The sequence below is a fragment of the Pseudorasbora parva genome, chromosome 6 (genome assembly GCF_024679245.1).
Source record: "Pseudorasbora parva isolate DD20220531a chromosome 6, ASM2467924v1, whole genome shotgun sequence".
Lineage (NCBI taxonomy): Eukaryota > Metazoa > Chordata > Actinopteri > Cypriniformes > Gobionidae > Pseudorasbora > Pseudorasbora parva.
The window spans coordinates 30,208,766-30,222,766 of record NC_090177.1 but is presented as its reverse complement, the minus strand read 5'-3'; the positions used below and the strand labels follow the sequence as shown (position 1 = coordinate 30,222,766).

Here is a 14,001-nt window from a genome sequence, read left to right as displayed (position 1 = left end):
CACTACAGTCCAGACGACACACACACACACACACACACACACGTTTCATTTCAACTTACTTAGAGGTCGTGCTGTCTGAGTTAGTCCACCTACGGCAGCAAGAGGGAGACAGAGACAAGACTGAGGAACAGACTCACACACACACGGGACGCTGCTGCAGCCACACATGAACATGCTCTCAATCTGAGGTCAAAGCACACATGCAAGCACACAGGTCCTGCTGTACATACTTAGCCTGCTCCTGCAGCGCTGCGGGGGGAACATACCTGCCCTGCATTTGAATTCCGTTCTGACACATTTCCCATTGCAATGATTCGTGAAATCGAGCTTGTGTCGCTAGAAGTATTTGCATTCATACTTGTGTGGAGTAGGCTATGTATGATGTCATGGTTGTTACAGACTCACACTGCTTTGGGGCTTCAATTTCTCATTTCTACATATTATTTGTCCATAGGTTCATCCGTTTTTGGTGATTCGCCCAAAAGACAAATGCTGTTTCCTGTAACATCTGCTTTACGGCCTCAAATTCTTGAGATGTAAAACTGTCTGCCATGAAAGAGCATTTATAAAACAAGAAATCACAGAGGCCAAACTATTTACAGGGTTCAAAGTTGTCTGCACAGGGTGGGTTTACAGCTAATGAGCCCCGAAGCTTGTGTTTAACATACAACTAAAAACATATAAATGATTAAAAAACACATGTGTATGCACACACAGATAGAGCAGCCCACAGAGAGTCATGCAGTACCGGATTAGATCTCTGTATACTACTAGTTCTAGGAAAGCAACTGTTCAACTAAACTAAATAATACAATACAAAACACACAAATAAAACATTACAGAAAAGAAGAAAAAAAAAATTTTTTCTTTCTATAATTACAGTAACCTTAAGGTGCCCCCATTATGCTTTTTCATATATTATCTTTCATGTAGTTTGTAATATAGAGGTTTGTGAATGTAAAAGGTCTGCAGAGTTTCAAAGATCAACGAATGGAGTTAATGTCCCCCAAAAGAAAGAACCGATCTTGAACCGCCTGAAACGAGCCATCGGTAACTCCAGTCTCACTTCCTGTTACATACCTGAGTAACAATGCAATGCCAGCCTATGGTGTTCATTGGCTGCCCCTGAACAGCCTTTACTTTAACCCTCAAACACTGTAGTTGAAGCTGAGGCCTGGACGAGTTTGGCTTGTGTTGTGGCGAAGACACTGTTTTCTGCTCTGCCACACCAATCCCCTTTGCATGAGCTTCCAAAGGATGAGAACTCGGTCTTAAATTGATATAAAACGACACCATTGTTATTATTCATATCACTGTGAATCAAGAACTGAGGAAGCTGAAATTCAGATATGATAAATGGACTGCATTTATATAGTGCTTTTAACAGACCCACGGCCATCCAAAGCGCTTTACATTTTTGCCTCACATTCACCCATTCATACACTGACAGCGATGTCAGCCATGTAAGGTGCCATCCAGCTCATCAGAGCACTGGGGTTAGGTGTCTTGCTCATGGACACCTCGACACTTGGTCAGGTGGAACCGGGGATCGAACCACCAACCTTTCGGTTTGTAGACAACCTACATGAACCACTGAGCCACTGCCGCCCCAAATATGGTAATACGCATTTCATTTCCCACACAATGTAAGTGGCAGACCAATCACAACAGACTGGGCCATCTGACCAATCCGAGCAGAGTAGACCAATCACAACCAAGGGGGTAATCTAGCGCTCGGAAAGCGTTCCACCCCTAGGGGCTGCCATTGCTAACCAAGCCATCACCTGCTGTTAGCATGTTAGCATTGACTCCCATTCATTTTTGAGTCACTTTGACAGTGAATAACTTTACATCTGAGACGTTTAAAGACTCCATTTGTCCATTGTTTATTTCTAAAGAAACACAACAATGCATAAAAGGCTCCGTTACCTTGTATCTACACTATCGCCCCGCAGAAGCTGTTTTTGTAAAAATAGGCTAACTATTGCGTCATAACCAACGCGACTCTGTCGCACAGTTGAGAAATTACCGTATAGACCTGAAGAGACGCTCGCAGGCAATCTTTTACTGTCTATGAGACAGTCGGGGGGGACGTGGAGACATAAAGTCTGATAAAGTCAAGGGAGAAGAATGGGGAGAAGCCCATAGTGAGCCAAAAGCAACGGGAGAAAATATTTAAACAACGTGATTCAGCTTTCACTTTCCACAACTACTAGAAGACTCACAGCTGTCAGACAGGAGGCTCACGTCACAACTACGTCGTCAAGCTCAGTCTGAGCCTGCGCAGTTCGCTCAGCCATCAGGAAGTGAGTGCTCCAATACTGACATCACTTAACGCCGTAGATGGCAATGGGATCGCTCCGTCCATTTCTTTTACTGTCTATGATCACAACAGACTGAACCATCTGACCAATCAGAGCACAGTAGACCAATCACAACAGACTGGGCCATCTGACCAATCAGAGCACAGTAGACCAATCACAACAGACTGAACCATCTGACCAATCAGAGCACAGTAGACCAATCACAACAGACTGGGCCATCTGACCAATCAGAGCACAGTAGACCAATCACAACAGACTGAGCCATCTGACCAATCAGAGCACAGTAGACCAATCACAACAGACTGAACCATCTGACCAATCAGAGCACAGTAGACCAATCACAACAGACTGAACCATCTGACCAATCAGAGCACAGTTGACCAATCACAACAGACTGGGCCATCTGACCAATCAGAGCAGAGTAGACCAATCACAACACACTGAGCCATCTGACCAATCAGAGCAGAGTAGACCAATCACAACAGACTGAGCCATCTGACCAATCAGAGCAGAGTAGACCAATCACAACAGACTGACAAAGGCATAATTGTAAATCTATTGTAGGAGACCTCCAAAACAAAAAATAGCATAAAAATAGCATAATAGGGGCACTTTTATGGTTTGTAATTGCGTTGTAATTGTTGTTTCTCATATATAAATATATCTTAATTTTTATTCCGGAGCTGTATATATGTTTTAAATTCATGTTGCACCACTAGTATTTCTGCCACTACTATCTCACCTCCTGTCTTGTGGGTCCACACTGCTGAAAGTCACGCTGTTGATTGGATAATGCCTCCTGAAGAACACCCTGAAAACCCAAACCTCTTACAGTCAACTCTGAGTGACAGTAACAGCCTTTGCTCACATTTCTATTGCTCAGAAAAAACTTATATATGGGTATACTTTCAAAAGCAAAAAGGGCTCAGTGGCGTACCTGCGCTGGCTGTCTGTCAGCGTGATGCCCTGGGCTGACACCTTAAAGTGGACCACTGTCGCAGAGGGCCGAGGGCTGCGAGACATCGTGGCCCCGGTGGCCTTGGCGATAGCCTGGGGCCCCGTGAGAGACTCGGTGTCCACTGAGTTCAGGTACAGCACATTGCAGGCTGAGGAGAGACGTCAGAGGTTATAGACGTTACAGTAAGAAGCATCACACAGGGCGGACGCGCTGGCTCACACTCACCTGCTCCCTGTTTCAGAAGGTCTGCAGCGGTACTCATGTTACTGGCTGGCTGAACCTCTAGAGCTTCACCTATTGGGTCTGAGAGTGCCAACATGAGATTCTCTGACGTTCAAACATGGGGCAGTTGATTAAATACAAATCTTGTGATTATACAGTATATGTTAGCAGTATTGTTGTCAGAGCAGTTCTTGAATTATCTGGCAAAATGTAGTAAAAGACAATCACAAGTATGAGTGTTCTAATAAATGGCAGATTATAGAAAAATGTAAATTGATTTGAATTAAAATGGTGCTGTTTTGTTTCGTTTGTCGGTAGGATCTATTGCACAGAATGTAGTGGGAAAGACTGTTTTGTAGCCTTTTAGTTTTTAAGCAGTTCATGCCTGACAACTCTTCACCAGCCCTAACTTCACATTAAGTGTGTGTTGTGATTGTGCTTTCATCATACGGTGATATCTCAGCGCTGCGTGTTGATGTGTGCCGTAGTGTTTACCTTTCTCTGGGATGCGGAGGGCACAGGGCAGAGAGATAGGTGTAATGGAATGCTGATACACTAGTGCTGAAAGACTCCCTACCAATGACAAAACACACACACTTAATACTTTGCTTTCATAACACTTCAACATTATTTACCTTCAAAACTGATGTGCCAGATTGCAAAAGCACCAAAATGCAGCAACTGGCATAAAAGATCATTCTGGCTTTCTAACACAGAAAAACATACAAGATGCAAGCTTTATTTCAACTTCTACAACTCACGACTGTTTGTTTCACTCTTTACAAAACAGCGTTCTGAGCTATTTGGTTTATTCAGTGTTCTGCTCGAGTATATGACAGAGATATCATGGAGATTTAACAGTATTGCTGTCTGAATACCTTGCATGCATGGGGAGAACTGATCCTGCACTCCGATATCGCAGGAAAGTCCTTTTCACACAAACATGAGCTCAACTTTCATACAACTTTATTCAGCCTGGCTGTTCTATTAACTCCACATTTGTGCTTACACTATATTGCCAAAAGTATTGGGACACCCCTCCAAATCATTGAATTCAGTGTTCTATTCACTTCCATGGCCAGAATCAAGCACTAGGCATGCAAACATTTGTGAAGGAATGGGTCGCTCTCAGGAGCTCAGTGGATTCAAGCGTGGTGCCGTGATAGTCCATTCGTGAAATTTCCTTACTGCTAAATAGTCCAAGGTCAACTGTTAGTGGTGTTATAATGTAGTCCAGGTAAAATCACAGAGCGGGGTCAGTGCACGCTGAGGCACACAGTGCGCAGAAGTCGCCAACTTTCTGTAGAGTGATTAGCTACAGACCTCCAAACTTCATGTGGCCTTTAGATTAGCTCAAGAACAGTGCCTAGAGAGCTTCATGGAATGGGTTTCCATGGCCGAGCAGCTGCATTCAAGCCTTGCATCACCAAGTGCAATACAAAATGTCGGATGCAGCGGTGTAAAACACGCCGCTACTGGACTCTAGAGCGGTGGAAACATGTTCTCTGGAGTGACGAATCATACCTCTCTGTCAATCTGGCAATCCGATGGACGAGTCTCAATTTGGCAGTTGCCAGGAGAACAGTACTTGCCTGACTGCATTGTGCCAAGAGTAAAGTTTGGTGGAGGGGGGATTTTTTTCAGGGGTTGGGCTTGGCCCCTTAGGTCCAATGAAAGGAACTCTTAATACATCAGCATACGTCAGCGACTTTTGGACAATTTCATGCTCCCAACTTTGTAGGAAGAGTTTGGGGATGGCCCCTTCCTGTTCCAACATGACTGTGCACCAGTGCCCAAAGCAAGGTCCATAAAGACATGGATGAGTGAGATTGGTGTAGGGGAACTTGACTGGCCTGCAGTCCTGACCATAACCTGATAGAACACCTTTGGGATGAATTTGAGCGGAGACTGCGAGCCAGTCCTTCTCCTCCAACATCAGTGCCTGACCTCACAAATGCCCTTCTAGAAAAATGGTCAAAAATTCCCATAAACACTCTCCTAAACCTTGTGGAAAGCCTTCTCAGAAGAGTTGAAGCTGTTATAGCTGCAAAGGGTGGGCCAACTCCATATTAAACCTACAGATTAAGAATGGGATGTCATTCAAGTTCATGTGCATGTAAAGCAGATGTCCCAAAACCTTTAGCAATATAGTGTATATTGGTCTTCCAGATCAGGTCTAGGACCACAAGAACATTCTGCCTAACATCTCCATAAAGACAATGATCCAGGAACGACATAAGAGTGAGAAAATTATGACATTTAAAATTTCTGGGTGAACTATCCCTTTAAGCTCTGCTTTAAAACAGGACTAAGCTAATCATTATGTCTGGCGAATAAGAGGAACTCCTGAACTGCTCACCAAAGTAGGGTTCGTTCTGACAGCCCTTGATCTTTACTCCTCGAGGCCCTGTCTCAATCAGGAAGTGTCGAACCAGCTGTTCCAGAGGGTCTCCTCCTGCTAACAGACCGGAAATTGCATCTTTAATGCAAACTATGATGCCAGTGTGGGTTGTATACCAAACCATAACAACTTTTCAAAATATTGCATCAATAGGTGATTAATGGATATTTAGATCCACATACATCACGGTTTAAAGGTGAAAGTCATACAAAGCTTTCCCAAAGCAGTTCCCAATGCTGTCTCAATTAAATATTTAGTTAAAGACTACCAAAATAAACAGTGCACAGTGTTCTCGTTTTCACTGGGTCTGGTATTAATTATGGCAATGAGATTCAAATCAATCAAATCTACCATTCTCTCTGTCTGTATGGCCTATAAACCTTCAAACCACCGTTTTAAACTTTTTAAAGCTTTTGGAAAAAAGTATGTCTTGACCTCACTTTTCTTGTTAAACACTGGTCACATGAATTTCACTGAATTCATTTTAAATCTACTTCCAATTGCACTTTTAATTCCTGTTTCGTCCTCAATTCAAATTCCATTTATTTGGCATTCTCAGTTAACTTCACATAACCCTATAAAGCAAGGGTTTGAATTTAAGGTGGGACGATCAGACAGTCACCATTTATGTAAATCCATTTGGTGACACACTTGAGCATAAGCTCTATATTTTTGTGATGTTTAGCTCTGCTAGAGTACTTCAGGTGCAGTCGTGTGTTTCCTGTGCAGACAGAGAGCTTTGGGAGCCAGGCTGAAGCAAGATAAATGTTTTTGTGAGGAAATGCCTGCAGATGTGGCGTACCTTTGCTGCTATGGTTATTGGCTTTGGGGGGTGGGCTGGCAACTTTCAGGGCCAGACCGTAGGCCCCCTGGAAAGAGTTACTGTCTCGGATGAGGAAGGCCCCTGGCTCTCTTTCCTTCAGTGCTGCTATAGCTGTTGAACAGAGACAGGACAGTTTAATGAGACATCGCTATTTTAAAAAAGGATCCAAGCATATGGAACAACAATCTGTTACTGCACATGTAAAAACACTACAGCACAAAAGTAAACATCCTATTACTATTGCTCATTCCTAGCATTATGAAAAGTGCAGCAAACAGCAGTAATTATGGGGATTTTTACACATACTGACACATTTTGATTTCAATCTGATTTCTTTCGTTATATTTTTGTAATTATATCCATTTTGCGTACATACAGTTATTGTTACATACAGTACATACACAGGGAACCTTCTAATTTGGTACATTATGAAAATATTTATTTGAAAAATGAACTAAAATGTACGGAGCCCGCACATGACATGCAGTAAAAAACTAGTAGGTTAAATCATGTGGAAGATTGACTGTTTTGTTCCCTCGATTTATAAATCGTGTGCACGTTTTACTATTTAATTCCCTCGATATATAAAAAGTACATTTAACAAATTTGCTAAATTGTGTGCACAATTTAGAAATCGAGGGAACGAAATAGTAAATCATGCACACTATTTACCTTATTGCACCTTTATTGCATGTCATGTGCGAGGCTCTGTAAAAACGCCAAGTTACGCAATTGTATTACAATTAATTTAACAGATGAGTTTATGAGTCTTTTTGATTGATTTATTCAAAGGACAAGCTCGAAAGAGTCATAAATTGTGAATTCTCAACAACAACAAAAAATAATAAAGTTCTCATATATTTAAATCAAAATGACTCAATAATAGTCATTCAAAGGATTAGTTCACCCAAAATTAAAATTCTCCAATTAATTACTTACTCTAATGTCGTTCGACACCCGTAATACCTCCGTTCATCTTCAGAACACAAATGAAGATATTTTTGTTGAAATCATGAATCAATACGCTGATTCATTACCGTTCGAAACTTTGTTTTGAATTGAGCCCATCACTGTATAAGTCGTTAATTATTTTTTTTGCGCACAAAAACTATTTTTGTCGCTTCATAAAATTATTGTAGAATCACTGTAGTGAGATGGGCTTTGTAACGACTTTAGTGCCTTTATGGGTCTTGAGAGAGGAAATGACATTGGTTTCAATGAAGGCCTTTCTGAGTCATCGGATTTCAACAAAAATATCTTCATTTGTGTTCTGAAGATTCTGAAGAAGTCTTACGGGTGTCGAACGACATTAGGGTAAGTAATTAATGACAGAATTTTTATTTTTGGGTGAACTAACCCTTTAAGTGAATAACGCTGGTTGCATTTTGTGTTGCCAGTTCATAATCCCACAAGGGAAACTCTAATTATTATTTTATTTTAATAAACATTATTTTGCAATACACTTCCCTTTAACTCTATGAATCTAGACGTTCACACAAAGATTAATTGGCAAATCCATTTTTTACCCAGCCATAAACAGTGCTTGTCTCACCTTGCTCTCTGGAGATGCCAGGTTTATACCAAAACCGAGAGCTGTCCTGCACAAATTTTACACTGACACGGCTGCCCATCTCACCCTCCACACCAACTTCTCCCTGTCCAGAGGGCATAGTCTGCTCTCCTACTGAAGGTGAGAATGTAACATGGTGCTGCCCAGAGGCCTGATGACTCATGGACCCTCTCAGCGTTCCAGACCTTCCATTGGGTGAGCCTGGCTGTCCGGATGGGCGGCGTTTCTCAGGGAGAGGGGGCTGTGGGACAGAGGCAGCTGGGCTCCACGAGTAGGAGCCTGGTGTAGGAGATGGGGTGCAACAGGCTGGAGAAACGGGGAAGGTAGGAGTGGAGCTGGGGCTGCCGTCCATACTGTACCCTGCAGGAAGTGAGGTTTCAGAGCCCAACATCAGCTTCCTGCCCAGCGTGGCAAATCCAGGTACTGGGGGTTCAGGGGTGGAAGAACTCTCGTGGTCGCTAGTGGGGGGATGAGGGGACGCAGAGGCAGAAGAAGCAGGTTTAGGGACATCTGGTTCTGGAGATGGTGATACTCCATTGCTCTGCAAGTGAGCTGGGATGGACTCGGTTGGGATGGGAGAGGAGGGACGTGGTGAGCGTGCTGGTCTAACAGTTTCAGTTGATTGTGGTACCATTTCCCCTGCGGGTGGCACTGTAGTAGCAGTAGGTGAGCAGTTTGTCTGTGATTGGATGGATTCTGATGGAGATGTTAAGGGGGCGGGGTTTTCTGCTGAGATTTGTAGGGTGGGAGGTGTCAGAGGCGGAGAATGGGTGGAGGGTTGTTGTGAAGTGGTGGGTGTGGCAGGAAAACGTTGCATCTCAGAAATCTCTTGATTGGAAGACAGTATAGTTTGCCGAGACCCTGGACTGGTACCGTTGCACTGTAGGCCAGTTGGGTGCGGCCTGTTGTGGGAGAGGGCCAAACTGCTTTCACTATTGACCTCTCTTGAGTCATACTCCCGTGTACTCAGGCTAGGACTAAAAAAGCAAAGGAAATCAACACAATATTAAAGTCAAGAAGATACATATTCATTTACTGCTATGGTAGACCGTAGTTCCAATCCGGCAAACTGTTATCCCAATCTACTTATAAATGCAGGAGCTTGTTACCTCTCCTGTGTTCGCAATGGGCTGCTTGTGTGGACTGGTGTTGTAGGGCCTGAAATATCAGAGGGTGTTGAACATGGTGCATGTGGATCTCGATGTGTCCGCCGAAGGGAACCATGGGTAATGTGACTACGCCAGCCTATGCTGTCTGCACCAGGACAATCTGATAGGAATGGCATACATACAGACAGATGGTAAACAAATTTTATTTTGGTTATAAAAGTTTATACAAATGTATTTAATATTATAGGATGACCCAAAATATGTTTGCAAAAGCTTCAAAATTCAATGCCCCATACAATTTAGTAAAAGACTTGTAGCTGTAAAGTCATTTATCACCTGTATTTGTGTCAGAGGGGTACTGCTGAGGATGGGGGTCAGTTCGGTTCTCTGTCGGTCCGCCGGTGTGGTGCACTGGGCCAGGGCAGGAGGCGGAGGGAGGTGGAAGAGGAGACGTGGACTCAGACTGGTAACCCGAGGCGTATCCACGGCTCTCTGAGGGGGACGGCTGGTAAGGGGAGCAGGGGCACGTCTGGTGTGGTGTCTGGTACCCACTGGAGCTGCTGCTGTATTTGAGATCCAGATGGGCATGAGAGTGCGACCGGGAGGGTTCGGGGTATGCAGGATGGCCTGCAGGGAGGGGATCAAAGTTAAATGCTGGTAATTCATGACCGTGGGGCCCGTAGGGGGACACAGTTGCCCTTCTGTGCCAGTATTCTGTCTCTCGTTCTCTTTCCCACTGTAGTTCTGCTTCTCTGTCTCGGTCCCAGTGAAGAGACATTTCTCGTCCCCTTCTTAGCCCTGCCTCCCGATCCCATATCTCCGCCCCTCTTTGCATATCAGCCTCTCTGCCCCGTCTTAACCCTGTGTCCCGGTGAAGATCTGCCTCCCTCTCCCAATGTATTGCCTCCTCTCTGTCTAAACGGAGGGTGTGGAAATCTTCTTGTCGTAGACAGCAGTCCCGGCAGGGGCAGACGGGCGTCACTAGGCCATCTACCATCATGACATCGTGGTAGGGGCCACTGGGTTTGGGGTGATGTGGATGGTTGTGGTGATGGTGGGAGTATGGAATGTACTCCTCCGTCCTGCAGAGCAGTCGGGGAGACAGACTATGAGGATGGGGGCTGATCTCTTGGGACGGATATGAGCACAGGTGGCGTGATGGTCCCTCTGAGCAAGTGCGATGAAGGTAGTGCTGTGGACCTTGTTGGCGATCCCAGAGCAGGTCTGGAGGCGGAAGGGATTGGTGAGGATGAGCACTGTGGTGTTGGCAAAGCCCTATGACGGATGGCATACCTGAAGAAGAAGCCCCTGTGTGTCCATTAGTGGTGGTGGGACGATCAAGGCAATAACCATTTGATAAGTGGTGGAGTCCATCGCATCCAGGCTCGGCACAGCGCTGGGATCGGTAGCCCACCCGGCATGAGCATGAACGACCTAACCTCAGTGACCCAGTCCTTTCAGGAGGCAAGGAATCACCGTCATCCAAAATGGCTGTCTCTCGGTCGCGATCCCTCCCTCCATCACCTTCAATCCCACCCAGTAGGCGCTCAAGCTCCTCCCTCTCTTGCTGAGTAGGCGGGGCCGGTCGAATTGGTTCGTCGAGCCGGTCAGGTGGGACAGATGAGTGCCCAGAATCAGTGCTGACAGACAGAAGCTGATTTGGCCTTTCCTCAGAGCTCCTTACAGGACTCCCATTGGTGGACAGCATGGAGGTGGAGCCTGCAGCACGGCGCTTTTTAACCTGTGCGTACAGGCTGCCATCTACAGGTCCACGTGTGTGAGCAATATCTGAAGGGATGTACAAAAGAACACTTTTAAATTCCCTGAAGCCCACTTAAGTTATTAATCAAGGTTTCTTGCAGCAAACATAATACATATTTCTAACATTAAATTAAAAATAAATCAGGTAAGAGCAACTTCGGTCCCAGAGTGGACCCTGTCCTGCAAAAAAAAACTCCCCTGGCTGTAGCTTTCTAGTAATCCTGAAGCTTGATTATGTTTGTTTGCCCAGGGTTGGAGCTATACTTTGCAGGACAGCAGCACTCCAAGACTGAAGCTGCCTATCCCTGACGTAAAAGTCTAGACCCCAAAGACCCCAAAAACAAAATGATGAATGTGTAAATGAGCATAAGACCCCTTTAAAAATGACAAATTACATATATTGCAACATTAGAATTTTTTATTTTTTTTATCAGTAAATATATTAAACCTAGAATATAATATATTCATTTGAAAAGTAACAAGTATGGTGAAAATAAAAAATGTAGCATGTTACACATTGCTTTCAAACAGTGTTATTATATGTGAGACACTTGTATGCTGTTACCCCAATGCTGATCATGATTGGCTAACATCTTCACAAGTCAAATAACTAAAAACACCTCTGCAGAGTTGTTAATGTGTAAACATTAACATGTGAATGTAAAATGTGCTCATGGTTTTGATGTCAGAACCATGATACTAATTGAATGGCCTATTTTCCCAGTTTCAAATAATGATCTGGCTAAATGTAAGAGTACTGTATGTCTACATTGTATTATCAACCTCTTGGAAAGACCTATCTACTATCTACAGCATTTTCACTCTGAAGGGTTGGATAAACACCAGTGCATAGTTGTAAGAATGGATAGTTGTACCCTCTAGGCTGTCCTGATATCTCTGATTGAAGTTCTCATATGAGTCCCAGCGCACCACCGGATCATTCGTGTTATAGTCCACACTGACAGCTGGATCATTCCTTTGGGTTACTCTCCCTGAATCACACACACACACACAAAGTATGTCTGCATTATAACAGTTAAAGACTACATGACACAATGGGGGCCTGATGTTTCAATTAGAAATACTGTGTAACAGCTCAAAAATGGCATTTTAACAGTTTAACAGAATTTTTGTTACCTTTGATTTTCTCAGGCCCAGATGAAAATACAAACTCCACTGTGGCATCAGAGGGAAATTTGTCATCTACAGGAAACAGTGAGTGTTCATCATTAGGAAGACAGAAGACTCTTTCCAGCTAATAATATTTGTCATTAATAATGGGATTTGTAAATTCATTTTAGTATATAATATCCCCTCCAAACTACACATTACAATAATATGTTTTTGATTATAACAATGATTAATATCCAGGAATTTTCCCAGAGTTTCACGAGCAATTGAAGTTGCCTCCCATGCTCGTATGTAAAACCCATAGAGAATCTATTATCACGTGAAAATCTGTATCTCATCTCAATTGCACAGCTGTGGTGCGCAGGTGTTACCCAACGGGAATGAGGGCGATAATTTACAGCACAGCTAAAAGAACACAGACCACAGAAATAAAAAAGCACATCATAAAAAACCAGGCTCAGCTGATATCCCAAGGCCATTTCAGCTCAGGGCGGTCAGAGTTGGACAGACAGCTCTGGTTTTATTGTAAAAAATATATGAGTTTGGCATCTGACTTTCTACTAAGAACGTACCTGAACAAGCTTCATCCAGTTCCCCTTTGCCGAACCAGAGCTGAGCTCCATGAATGGTACATGTATGAAACTGCAGTCGAAACACAGAGTCCCTCTCAGCAGACTGAACCCGTCTGTGATAACACTTCACCTATAGGACAGATAGGAAGAGAGCGCAAGAGAAGGAGATTAAAAGTGTTGGAAATGGTTTTGACAGTTGTAATATATCAGGGTCAGATAAAAACAGCCCCACATACCATGATGTCTCCTTTCAGCAGCAGTGCAGGCTCAATAGTAACAATCAGCCGTCTGCTCCCAGAGCCCTGCAGATCACTAACAAAAGAATACACGTATATACTCTTTAAACTAGATTTTCTTTTTTGAAGAAGAAGATATTAAGGATTAAAAACTCTCCTCTATGATGTTAGGGTGTTGCTATGCAAATGTGAAGGTGTTTGTGGGAGGTTATACCTTGTGTTACATTCTGGGAGATTGCTACAGTGTTGCAGGAGCAAAGTAGATGATTGACAAGGTATTTTTTGGTAGAGCATTCTAGAGTTTTCTGTGATGTGTTAAAACCCTAAGTGATTTAAGTGCGTTGTCACAGTGTTGCTAGGCAGTTGCTAAGCTGTTTGAAGTGATTTTAATTTGTTTTCATGCAGTGCTATGGTGTTAGGGGTGGTTGCTTAGGGATTTGCTAGGCCATTCTGGGAGGTTTTAAATTGTTTTCATGCAGTTGAGGTGTTGCTAGAGCATTATGAATGGTTCTTATGGTTTTTCTGGGAAGTTGCTAAGGCATTCTGGGTGTTTGTGTAGGTATTGTTATGGTATTCTGGATGGTGGCTATGGTGTTGCTAGGGCTTTTTGGATGGTTGTTAGGGTGTTCTGGAAAGTTGCTAGGGCATTATGGGTGGTTGTTAGATGGTAGCTTGTCTAGGGTGTTGCCATGGTGTTGCTATGCAGCTGTTAAGATGTTCTGGGTGGTCGTTAGATGGTTGCTTGAGTATGGTGTTGCTATGCAGTTCCTAAGATATTCTAAATGGTTTGAAATTGTTTTCATGCTGTTTATAAGGTGTTGCTAGGACATTGTGGATGGTTGATAGGGTATTAGGTTGTTGTTAGGGCACCGTGGATGGTGGCTATGGTTATCT

General features: G+C 43.6%; 1 protein-coding gene across 8 annotated transcripts in view; it reads right to left on the bottom strand.

The window, feature by feature from the left end:
- Positions 1–14,001, bottom strand: part of tns2a (tensin 2a) — a 65,130-nt gene that overhangs the window by 1,908 nt on the left and 49,221 nt on the right. For 4 of the 8 annotated variants that reach the window (XM_067446631.1, XM_067446637.1, XM_067446636.1 and 1 more), the window contains 14 exons: positions 13,108–13,183; positions 12,872–13,001; positions 12,306–12,371; positions 12,044–12,160; positions 9,744–11,195; positions 9,408–9,567; positions 8,281–9,275; positions 6,708–6,839; positions 5,864–5,962; positions 4,000–4,077; positions 3,508–3,609; positions 3,262–3,430; positions 3,067–3,135; positions 60–89 (listed from right to left, as the gene is read on the bottom strand). In XM_067446631.1, the coding sequence (XP_067302732.1) occupies positions 60–89; positions 3,067–3,135; positions 3,262–3,430; positions 3,508–3,609; positions 4,000–4,077; positions 5,864–5,962; positions 6,708–6,839; positions 8,281–9,275; positions 9,408–9,567; positions 9,744–11,195; positions 12,044–12,160; positions 12,306–12,371; positions 12,872–13,001; positions 13,108–13,183 (3,675 nt within the window). The remainder of the gene's footprint in view (positions 1–59; positions 90–3,066; positions 3,136–3,261; positions 3,431–3,507; positions 3,610–3,999; positions 4,078–5,863; positions 5,963–6,707; positions 6,840–8,280; positions 9,276–9,407; positions 9,568–9,743; positions 11,196–12,043; positions 12,161–12,305; positions 12,372–12,871; positions 13,002–13,107; positions 13,184–14,001) is intronic. The other 4 variants (XM_067446632.1, XM_067446634.1, XM_067446633.1 and 1 more) reach the window with 4 other exon arrangements.